This window comes from Notamacropus eugenii, chromosome 5 (assembly GCF_028372415.1).
Source record: "Notamacropus eugenii isolate mMacEug1 chromosome 5, mMacEug1.pri_v2, whole genome shotgun sequence".
NCBI classification, from domain to species: Eukaryota; Metazoa; Chordata; class Mammalia; order Diprotodontia; family Macropodidae; genus Notamacropus; species Notamacropus eugenii.
In genome coordinates, this window is record NC_092876.1 from 73981198 (window position 1) to 73992922 (window position 11725).

The following is an 11725-nucleotide window of genomic DNA, read 5'->3' on the forward strand; positions in this document are numbered from 1 at the left end:
CAGATGAACTCATACAGTTTTGTAAAAGTTACAAAATAGTTCAAGTGATTATTATTCCTTGTGAAACAATACCCCATGTAGAAACTGACCCTCCTACCACAATAACTAGCAGAAGAACTGAAGGATTGGGTTCTACTGATAGAATAAAATTGGGAGCCTAAGTGTTGGTAAAACAGGAGCCAGATAATGTTCCAGAGACTGCCGAAATTATAGCACATGCAAAAGATAATACCGTAACTGTTGTTTATTCAGGAGAAGATGATTACCAAATTGTACTCTTAACTCATATAATCTACAATGAATGAGGCTATGAGAGTGAGTTCATGGACTCCAGAAGCACAGTTGACCCTATATCTATGCTGCTTCTCGTTATTTTCTCCTTGTTTCTTTCTGGCTTTTTGTCTGTTTAACTTGTTTGAAAGATTTATTTCCTGTATCTATATCCTCCACCTGCAGAGGCCTGATTCCTTAAGCCAAATGTCAACCCTTGTCCACAAGTGTGATGTGTCACCCCTGGACATTGTATCAATCAATCTCTGGAAGCCACTTAAAGAACTGACTCCTTAAATGGGACCTCTTGGGGCACAGACAGCTCTATGTCCAATCTCAGTGGGAAGTATCCATGGAAGAAGAGACCTTCACCCCTTACCCCAAGATTTTGGGCCCCATTTTTTAGGGGGGGAATGTTGGGGTACTTTTGCTCAAATACCACACTAAGATATTGTTTTATATGCTTGTTTTGTGTGATCCCTGCTATATTGATGCAAAGTTCTATTGACACCAGTTTGCCTAAGATATTGTTTCATATGCTTATTTTCTGTTGTCCCTGTTATAATTTTGTTGATACCAGTTCTACCAACCTATGCAATGAATGAAAAAGATCTTGGGAACAAATGTGATGGTAATTTAAATGGGAAGATCTTTCTCATTCATTAATAGGCCATGTGACCTGCTTAGATCACATGGAAGCCTAAGGAACACATGGTGGGAGGAGTTTGCTGAATGGGTGGAACAGAAAGGGTGGAGCAGAGCAGAGAGGAAGTTGGTCAAGCTAGACAGAGCTGGGAAGGACACAGGCAAGCAGGCACAACTACACCTGTAGGTGTTTGTGGGAAGACCCTGGGGAGGTGGCGGAGGGAGGGGTGAGGCAGAAAGGGGAAGGCTTGGAAATGCCTTTGTCCCCTGCAGTGCTGATGCATACTGATTTCTTGGTGACTATGACAGATTTGCCTTGCTGGTGTTGCAATTTGGCTTTCCTGTGTCTGATTAAATGTTTTACTTCTGCCTTCTATGTGGAGAATCTGTTATACTTTGTCATTCAGAACTATGCTGGCATATTCATGGTCACCCTTGATGCTGGGAATATTGCCTGAACAATACAGGGTTCTCAAGTGATAGCATAAGAAGCAATCATTCCTCAAAGTTACTTCTAAAATCCTGGGGCATGAGTCATTAGTTGCTCTCTTGGGACTGAAACGGCTGTTGTAAAGGGTGTCGGGCCAGTGAGCTTGGAGCAAGTGTCTGTCTTCCTGCGTCTGTTGCCCAGCACAGTGACAGGCGCATACTAAGCTCTTAATACCTGCTGAACGAAATGGAATTTGTGCCTCACCAAAGACTCTCACCACAGTCTCTCTTGGATCATTTGTTTGCCTAGCTTTTGCCCTTCTTAAACTATAAGGTCAGGGCAGTGTTACTGTCATCCTTTTATCTCTCCCAGTGCCTATTTCCATCCACAGTTCATGTTCAGTAGGAGAGGTGACAAGGATGGAAGAGAGAGGAGCAAATAAGTATTTATATATATTACTTTCTGTGAGCCAGGGAACATGTCAAGAGTTTTACAACCAATAAAAGTGTGTTGAATTGAAATGAAAGCTCTCTAGCTCCTCCATTCCAGCATTTACCTAGTCTCATTTTTGCCTCTGTGATTAGGGATCCTAAGACCTTTGACTTTAAAGCTAGAAAAATTTTTTTCAATGATCTGGTTTAGTCTCTTACTTTAGAGAAGAAGAAACTAAATCTCAGAGAGAAGTTACTTTCCCAAAATCACATTTATAGCAAGAAACAGAGATTTTCTTATGTTTCTCTACCTTCTCCTTTTCATCCACTACTACAAACACATTCAGTGATTAGCTAAAATCCCACAAGTGCCATGATGCCATCCGTAGGTGTTCTAGGCCATTGAAATTTGGGCCTTTCACTTTCTACAAAGGTCACACTCTAGGAGTATTAAAAAAGCACTTGGTTCCCTTTTGTTGTGTGTTTTTATGTTTGTGGGAGATAAGGAGAGAGAGAGAGAGAGAGAGAGAGTAGTAGAGATGGAGAAAGACACAGAGAGAGAAAGAGAAAGAGGGATGGAAAGAGAAAGACAGAAAATAGAGATAGAGACAAAGAGAGAGAAAAGAAGAGAAAGTTTTTCAGAGAGAGATAGACAAGAGGCAGACAAAAAAGACAGAGAGACAGAAATAGAATGGGATGGGGAGAGAGAGGAGAGAAAGAGAGAAGGGGAGAGAGAGAAACTGGACAAGAGATTGAAAAAGGTATTGAAAGGGAGAAATGGAGAGACAAAGCAATAGAGAAATAACAGAGGTAGAGACACACACAGAGACTCAATAAAAGGTCATGGTTCAGGTTAGGGCCATTTGTCTACAGGTTTGTTTTTCTTTCCTCCTTCCCACCTCCACTGTTGTATACTCATTTATAGAAAACACTCAAAGTGCAATGAAAAACAGCTTATTTTTATGTAGAGATGAAACCCATCATAGAAGTACCAACATCAAATAAACAAATGTAAAAGTACCAGACCAATTTTTCCAGGATGCTGTGAAACAGGAAAGGAGGAAGTATACAGGGGATAAATTCATCCACTGTGAGTATTACAGTCAATTTTCTTCAGGTAGGTCAGTCTTTAAGTCCAGATGGGAGCCAGGTGAGGATCTGATTGCTCACAATTATGTTCAGTTCAAGGCAGCACCATACCTCCCTTGCCTTCCACTGGAGGCATCCAACTCTGAGGCTTCAATGCTCCTTGGATTCTATGTGTTGAAGTCATCCAGTCCCTCCTTCCAGGTGAGTAAAACTACATTTCCCATCAGCCTCTGACTGATAAGGGGCTATATGCCTACTATTCCTAGGTGTCTCCCTCAGGTAAGTTTTCTTTGACCTTCTGTTGTGGGCAAAGATTACTTTCTGGCCTTCACTGGAGCCTCCCACAGGACTGATACATGGGGAGGAATGTAGTGAGAATTCTGTAAATAATTTGTGAGTGATTCCTTCCATGCAACTGTATATCATTAGTATTAGATAATTATATATAATATATGTGACCCTTTAAAGATTGCAAAGTACTTTCCTTATAATTACCTTGTGAGGGAGAAAAGGGCAAATATTTTCATCCCTACTTTATAGATGAGGAGGAGATCTCTGAGTTTAAACTTCTGTTTCTGAGAAGAGATTACAAATCTAAGACTAGCCTTTCTTCATCCATGAGGATGATGAGGACTAAGATGAATTCTACTTTGTTCTGGTTAACTCTGGAAGGTAAGTGATGCTATAGGCCTGTTGTAGGTCACAGACCAAGGTCTCAAGACCTGTAGAAATGAATGGGCCCTGCCTGCCCGGGATGGTAGTGCATACCTACAATCCTTGCTATTATGAGAAATTAAGGCTAGTAAATCAACTGAGTTTGGGAGTTCTCATATGTGATAGGGATAAAGCTAATCAGTTGGATACATTAAGTACAGCAACAATATGCTGAGCCCCTCAGGAGCAAGGAATGAGAGGACAAGAGGAAGAGGAAACCAGGCTGCCTACAGATGGGCAGATTGGCCCAGATCAATAATGGAATTGGACAAAGCGTGCTGAGCAGCAGCGGACTTGGTACCATAAGTGATAACTATACTTCTAGCCTGGTTGAGATAGGGAAACAGTTTCAAAAAGAAAAATGAAAGGAAAGAATAGTCTATTTCAAGACTCTCTACTCACCAGACCACTCTGTTCTGCACTACTACCTTGATGAATGCTGCCTTTATGTCCTTATTCCTAAGGCTGTAGACCACAGGGTTGAGCAGGGCAGTGAACACATTGTAGAAAAGTGAAATCTGCTTATCTCTCTCTCGGTTATAGGTGGAAGTGGACCTCATATAGATGGATATGGCAGGTGCATAGAACAGAGTTACTACAGTTAGGTGGGAAGCACAAGTGGAGAAGGCTTTACAGCGGCTTGGGGTGGACTTGATCTTGAGGATGGCCAAGGTGATGCGGACATAGGATGCCAGGATGAGTGACAGAGGCCCTAATACCATGAAGATGCTAAGGACTAAGTCTACCATCTCAATAAGGTGTGTGTCCATGCAAGCCAGGCTCCGGACTGAGGGAACCTCACAGAAGTAGTGGTTCACTATATTAGGACCACAGAAGGGGAGATTCATGGTAAAAGAGGTATGGACTAGGGAGAAGAAGAAACCAGAAGCACAGGTCCCTATCACCAACCTCACACACAGATCCCAGTTGAGGATGAGCATGCAACGCAGTGGGAAGCAGATGGCTACATAATGGTCATAGGCCATGACTGCAAAGAAGATGCACTCAGTGAGACTCAGAGTACCAAATACATACATCTGCAGCCAGCAGCCTTCAAAGGAGATGAGCTTAGAACTGGAAAGCAGATGTACCAACATCTGAGGCATCATGGTAGTAATATAAACCATGTCCAGTAGGGAGAGAATGCTGAGGAAAAAGTACATAGGTGTGTGGAGGTGACAATCCAGGTAGATCAGGATAGTGATGAGTCCATTACCCAGGACTGAGCAGAGGTACAGAAAGAGAAAGATGATGAAAACGTTTCTGTTTGAAGTGGGGTCACTGGAGAAGCCAAGCAGGATAAATTCAGTAACAGAACTGTGATTTGATGCTGGGAACATTGAGACAATAGGGCCCTGGAAAGAGAAAAAGAGAAGATGGTGGAGCTTAGGACTGCAACACTGGAAAAGGGCATAGGGAAGCAGGGCCCTCTGAGTTCCTCAGATGAAGAAGCCACCTTCAGTGTGACTTAGGTAGTTTCTATAATAAGATCATTAAAAACTGAATTGGACTTGACTAGGAGAGACTTGAATAGCAGGATGAGGGGTTAAGGCTTCTTTCCTTGCCCCTGAAGTTTTCTGATTAGATAAGTGATCTGCTCAGAACTGTGCTTTTGCTGAACATTTTAGTCAGCATTTGTAGGGGAAATTGCACATGAGGAAGAGTGAAGGCAAGGAGATCAGTGAGGAAGCTATTGATGAGCCCAGGTGAGAGGCCTAAAGTAGAGCATTTGGTGTGTGGATGAAGGGGACAGGAGAGACCCTAGAGGGCTTTTAGAGGTAGAATCTGCAGGACTTGGCACCTGCCTAGCTGGATGAGGAAGAAAAAGGAAATTCAGCAGCAACAACATTTGTGTGATACTTCAAGTTTTGCAGAATTCTTTACATATATTACACATTTGGAGATAATGTGGGATCTTCAGCCTAGGTGACTGAGAAGAAGATAGTAGTGTCAGCCACAGGAATAGGCAAGTCCAAAAGTAAGCTCATTGATGGGTTGTAGAGGAAGGGAGAAGAGGAGTTCTGTTTTGCCATACTGAGACTAAGTAATTGTCAGGAGATCCCTTCAGGTAGAGAGGTACAGTGAAAATCTGGAGACGCTGAGAAAGGCAATCAGGGCTCTAGATAGAGATGTGAGAGTCAAAATGTTAGTCATATTTGTCTGGGAGGAGATGGAGTCAGTGAGGAAGATAGTGCCTAGAGAAAAGAGAACAGAAGCTAGGACCTTCGAGCACACCCATATTTGTGGAAAAGCTAGAGGAGGAACAGCTATCAGGGTCAGAGAAAGCATGGTCAGTGAGGTAGGAGAACTAGGGAAAGGAGAGAAGGAAGGATGAAGAACATGGACCTGGATGACCTTGGTTTTTCTGCTTAAAGTAGAAAGGTAAGGCCAATTGCTGACTCCATGTTTGTAGAGAAGCACCAAGGGCCTTTCTGGGGTGAATGAGGGCTCTTTGTGTTGGAATAAGACAATGACCTGCATGACTCTCTCCTATAGCATTTAGCAAACAAGGCAGTAAGGAAGCCACTTCTGCATTTTTTCCAGTAATAAATATATTAGCTCTCTCATCCCTCCTTGAAACTCGATTATTTCTCCTATACTCAGTGACAGATTTATCGACATCCCTCCTACTTAGTCAAAGATGAATCAACTTCTCCACCCATGTCCCCTTCACAAATGCATCAACAATCTTCTTTCCAGTCATAGATCCCTTGTTTTCTCCTACATGCCCAGGCACAGATCCACTGACACTTGTACTGCAGTCCCAGATCCATTATATCTCCCATCCTCAGTCACAGGTCCATTCCTTCCCCTATGCCTTGACACAGATACATAAAATTCCCTATTGCAACTTGATAAGCCATCAACTTCCCTGAAGTCTCAGGGAGAGACAGAATGAAGCATGCACCAGAGTTCCAAGCCACCACCACTACTTGAAATATCACATCTCTTCATAAACCAATAGAAATGAGCCAAGACTCTTCTCCTAAGATAGCCAGGAATACTTTCATCCCTCCCCACTTCACACCCCCAGATCCCCAACACTGTTTCCAACCCTGCTCCTATAGCCATCCTTCAGAGGAGTAGTCCCTGGAAGGAAATGATTTGACAACTTCTTCTGAAGGCGTTGAGACCCTCACTTCTTCAATAGGTGCAGCTACTGATGACCCGTAAAAGAAACTTCTTGTCGCCAAATTCCTTAGCACTGCCAAATGCTTCAGTATCAGAAATGGATGTAGGTTGATCAGAGGAAAGGACACTAAAGAAAATGTATTGCCTTCTCTATTTTTTCTTGCACCCTTCAAATGTTTTGGTGTCACATAAAAATGTTAGTGTTCTGAGAGTATGAATTGACTTACCTTTCTATTCATATTCCCTGTGTTTGGCACAAAGCAAATACTTAATAAATGCTTTGTCATTGATTCTCTCATCTAGCCATTCACTTATGCTTAGAAAAAATCCATAAAATTCTTATCACTAGTCCCAAAACCATCACTTCCCCATGCTCACTCTCATGTTCATCAGTTCCCTCTCTACCCTGTAACAGATCCATCCTCAGTCATGGATGCACCAACTCGATCATCCTCAGACACTGAATCATAACTTCTTCCTCATCTCATCCCCAGTCTCATTCTCTTGTCTTCCAACACAGAGAGGAGATAACAGAACACAGTACCTTGGAGAGTATCCACATTTAGGGAAAAATTAGCCAAGGAAGAACTATCAGGGTCAGAGAAAATGTGGTCAGAGAAGTAGGAGAAGAAGTAGGAAATGAAGAAAAGGAATGATGAAGAAGCTATTTCTCCTTAGATCCTCTCCATGGTACAGTGACAACAGGGATAGGTACAAAGTCTGATAATCTTATGTGCAATCCTAGTATAGGTGTTTCCTACCTGGGTGACCTCAGGTAAGCCACTTAAGCTCTCTTGGCCTCAGTTTACCCATCTGAAAAAGAGGTGATAATGTCTGAAGATTTAAATCTTTGACCTTCCAACATAGGGATGTGGAAATAAAGCAAGTAGGAAGGTAAAGGGGATGAGGAGCAGTAAGGTGTAGAGAGTCTAAGGCAAGGGTTCAGGCAAAACTTCTTAACTTTTTTGTGTACTGGACCCATAGAGAAGTCTGCTGAAGCTCATGGACCACTTCTCAAAAATCTGTTTTAAAAGGCACAAAGTACCCAGGATTACAAAAGAAAGTGAAAGGTTAGTTGAAACAATGATACATTTACCCCACATTCAAGTTCACAGATCTTCCAAATATAACCATGGATCATGGACCCTAGGTAAACAACCCTTAGTCTAGGTGTTGCAGGGGTATAAGGTTGGAGGAAGTAGGAATGCCTGGGAAAGAGATGGAATATTGAGGACAAGGAAAGAGGATGAGTAGAAGGGATGGCAACACAGAAGTAAGAGTGGGAGAGAGAAGTGGGGAAAGGGTGGGAATGGGGAGGGTAGGGGAGATATGACATGGAGAGCTTTCCTGTCTTCACATTTCCTCCATTTTCTGACCAAGCTTTTTTCAGCCTCCCAATCATTTCCTCATCTCTGCCTCTGAAACTCTCCAAATCTCCCCTCTTTTGGATCTTTATTCCCTGCCTTTTGTTTCTCTTCTCCTTGATCCTTGCTCCTTTTCCCTTGTCCAGACCAGCTTTTTCAGACAGAACCCTTGCCTCACCCTGCAGGAATGTGAAACACAGATCTCTCCAGTGGATAGATCACTTGTTTCTTTGAAAAGAGAATTGAGTGAGGGTCATACCAAGAATCTATGTCTCCTGCATAGCCAGTGAATTCCAGGCTACTCCAAAAGGCCAGTAGACAGGCTCTAGATTCCAAGGTATTCATGGGCTTAATCTACCACCTTTTCTTCCTCTACACTCCCACTCACTGTTCCTTGCCCTGCTCTCAAGCTACTGCTTCTTTCAGAGAGAGGAGTCCTTTTAGCCAGGACAGAAAAGTTTTCCAGCTTCTGAGAAACAGTGAAGCAGTGCCTAAGGAGAGGGTTCCCTAGCCCTACTCATGACAGGAGAAGCTATGTCCCCAATGGCCAATTATCTAGGCTTTTTATAACCCTATGTGATAGTCAAATCTCATCAGAGAAACCAAAGAGAGAAGCACCTGTTTCCTTCAGCTCCTCCAAGGAGGATCTTCCTCCTTCTGTCCTGCCCAACCCCCTTCCCAAGAGATTATCTGGGACTAGGTTTCCAGGGAATTCCTATTATCAGAAGAATTTTCTAGAAATGGAGACCTTAGAAGGAGGAAAGAGAAAAGGAAGGAACTTTCTCATTATAGCATACTCATTTGGGATATGAATTGGGAGTGGGAGAAAAGCAGGGAAGAAATAGGTAAATATGAATTATTGCAATCTTTATTCAAATTTTCTTAGCTCCTGATACCTTCTTCTTAGTCATTTAATCTCAGCCTGCCTCAGTTTCTTCATTTGTCAAATGAGGATAATAATAGCACCTACCTCTCAGATTTGTTATGAGAATAAAAAGAGATCATCTTTTTAAAGTGTTCAAAGAACTATGTAAATACTGGTTGTTATTATTGCCTCCCCAGAAACCTACTTTAAAGTCTTCTGGAGACCATGATTTCATTATGTCCTTCTCCCATTAAAATCAATTAGTTCATTCAAATGATATGATATACAAGAGTTCCTAGAGCCAAAATGTTGGTATAAGCAGAAAATCACTTCTGGACTTCTCCCCTATTCACCTTCAAACAAGTACAAAATAGCCCCGCACAATGAATTCTGGAATGGTAGAACCCAGCAAAAAGATGGGGTAAAAAATTCTTCTATTCCAAGAAATTTGGAAAGTCAGCAGTAAAGATATATTTAATTCTGGCAAAAAGGTGAGCACAGTCCAGTACAGGAAGAATCCCATCAAGTCTGCAGCAAGCTCTGCCTTAGCAAGCCAGCAGAAGGACCTGAACCCTACGGTGACACCACATGGGCAGTTAAACATCAACTCTGGGACCCTCCACTTGTCTCAGAGCAGTAGCATGTGCATGGGCACACAAAAGTGCCAGAATCCTCATATGCCTCAGTGCTGCACCAGGTGAGCTGCCAGACTTCTGTGGCACTGTGAAGCACTAGCCAACCCACATGCCTACCCAACCTCTACCACTGTGCAGCAGCAAGTTAGTAGTAAAACCTCCCTTGGCCCTGGTGTGACACAGGGATCCCCTATATGCCTAAGGAGAGCACCAGACCACACTCCTTTGGCCTCTACCAATGCCAGCCACCTGAAATCCCACACAACCCTCTCAGTACTGCAATAGGAATTTGGGCACCACGTGGACCTCAAAGCAGCCCCAGTGCATCACCAGGCAAAAAACTAGGGTCTACAGTCCCTGGAACAATAAGCTTGGGACACTGTCCCTTCCAGCCCAGAATCAGAACTCACATTTAAAAGTACGGGGAAAGACTGGAAAAATATGAGCAAAAACCAAACAAGCAAACAAGGAAAAGTATGAATCTGACCACACAAAATTATGGTGACTAGGAGGATTAAGACACAAACTCAGAAGAGGCCAAGAATGTCAAAAGGCCTACATGCAAAGCCCCTCAAAAAAATGTGAATTAGACTCAAGTTCAAAAATAATTCATAAAAGTGCTCAAAAAGGAGTTCAGGAAACAAATAAGAAAATTGGGGGAATAATTGGGAGAAGAAATGAGAATGATGCAAGAGAATCATCAAAAAAGTGAACAGTCTGATGAAGGGACCACAAAAGAAGCAAAAATAAATATAAAAATTTACTGAACAAAACAAATTTGCCAAAAGAAAAAGGAGGTTTAAAAGAAGCTAATTGGAGGAAAATAGCTCCTTAAAAATTACAATTGGGCAAGTAGATACTAGTGACTACCATCAAAATCAGTTAAACAAAATCAAAAGAATGAAAAAATAGAAGAAAATATAAAATACTTCATTGGAAAAATAACTGAAGTGGAAAAGAGATCCAGGAGAGATAAATTAAGAATCATTGGATTCCCTGAAAGTCATGATCAAAATGGGGACCTAGACATCACCCTTCAGAAAATTATCAACAAAAACAGCCTTAATATCCTACAACCAGAGGGCAAAATGGAAACGGAAAGAATAGACCAATCACCTCCAGAAAGAGATCCTCAAATGAAAACTCCTAGGAATATTGTAGCCAAATTCCAGAGATCCCAGGTAAATAAAAAGTATTGCAAACAGCCAGAAATAAAGAATTCAAATATCAGGAAGCCATAGTTAGGATCACAGAGGACTTAGCAGCTGCAGCATTAAAGGATCAGAGGTCATGGAACATGATATTCTGGAAGGCAAAGGAGGTAGAACTACAAGCAACAGTCACCTACCTGGAAAAATTGAGCATTATCCTTCATGGAAAATAATAGTCATTCAATGAAATAGAAAGCTTTCAAACTTTCCTGAGGAAAAGACCAAAACTCAACAAAAAGCTTAATTTTCATTATCCAAACTCAAAAGAAGCATAAAAGGATAAAAAATGTAAAAGATAAAGTATTCAATGAGGCTAAACTGTTTACTTCCCTAGAGAAGAAGATGATACTTGTAATTATTAACAGCTGAATCACTAAGAATGTAGTTAGAAGGGAGTATACCTAGATAGAGAGTGAGGGTATGAGGTGACTAGGAGGTGGGAAAATTTAAAAAATAATTAAGGAAAGAGAAAGAGGATTAGGAGCAGAAGATAGAGGCAGAATAGGGTAAATCATCTCACATAAAAAAAGCAAGAAGGAACTCTCATAATGGAGGGGAAGATTGTAGGGAATCCTTGAACATTATTCTCATCAGAACTGGCTGAAAGATGGAATAATATACACATGCAGCTGTGTATAGAAATCTACCTTACCTTACAGGGAAATAGTAGGGCAGGGGGCTAATTAAAGTGTGGATGGCTGACAGAAGGGAGAGCAGATTGGAGGAGATAGGGGTCAGAAGCCAGACATTGGTGAGGAGGGAAAGGGTGAATGGAGAGAAAGAAGGAAAAATAGGATGGAAGGAAACACACAGTTAGTAATCATAACTGTGAATATGAATGGGATGAACTCTCCCATAGAATGGAAGTGGACAGCAGAATGAATTAAAAACCAGAATCTTTCAATATGTTGTTTACAAGAAATACGCTTGAAACAGAGA

The 11725-nt window shown here is 41.8% G+C and overlaps 1 protein-coding gene across 1 annotated transcript; it reads right to left on the minus strand.

Annotated features, from left to right (window-relative positions):
• Nucleotides 1-3977: 3977 nt before the first annotated feature.
• On the minus strand, nucleotides 3978-4919 carry LOC140508608 (olfactory receptor 2D2-like). Its single transcript, XM_072616516.1, has one exon. The coding sequence runs from the start codon at nucleotides 4917-4919 to the stop codon at nucleotides 3978-3980; it is 942 nt and encodes a 313-aa protein (XP_072472617.1).
• Between the last annotated feature and the right edge of the window lie 6806 nt (nucleotides 4920-11725).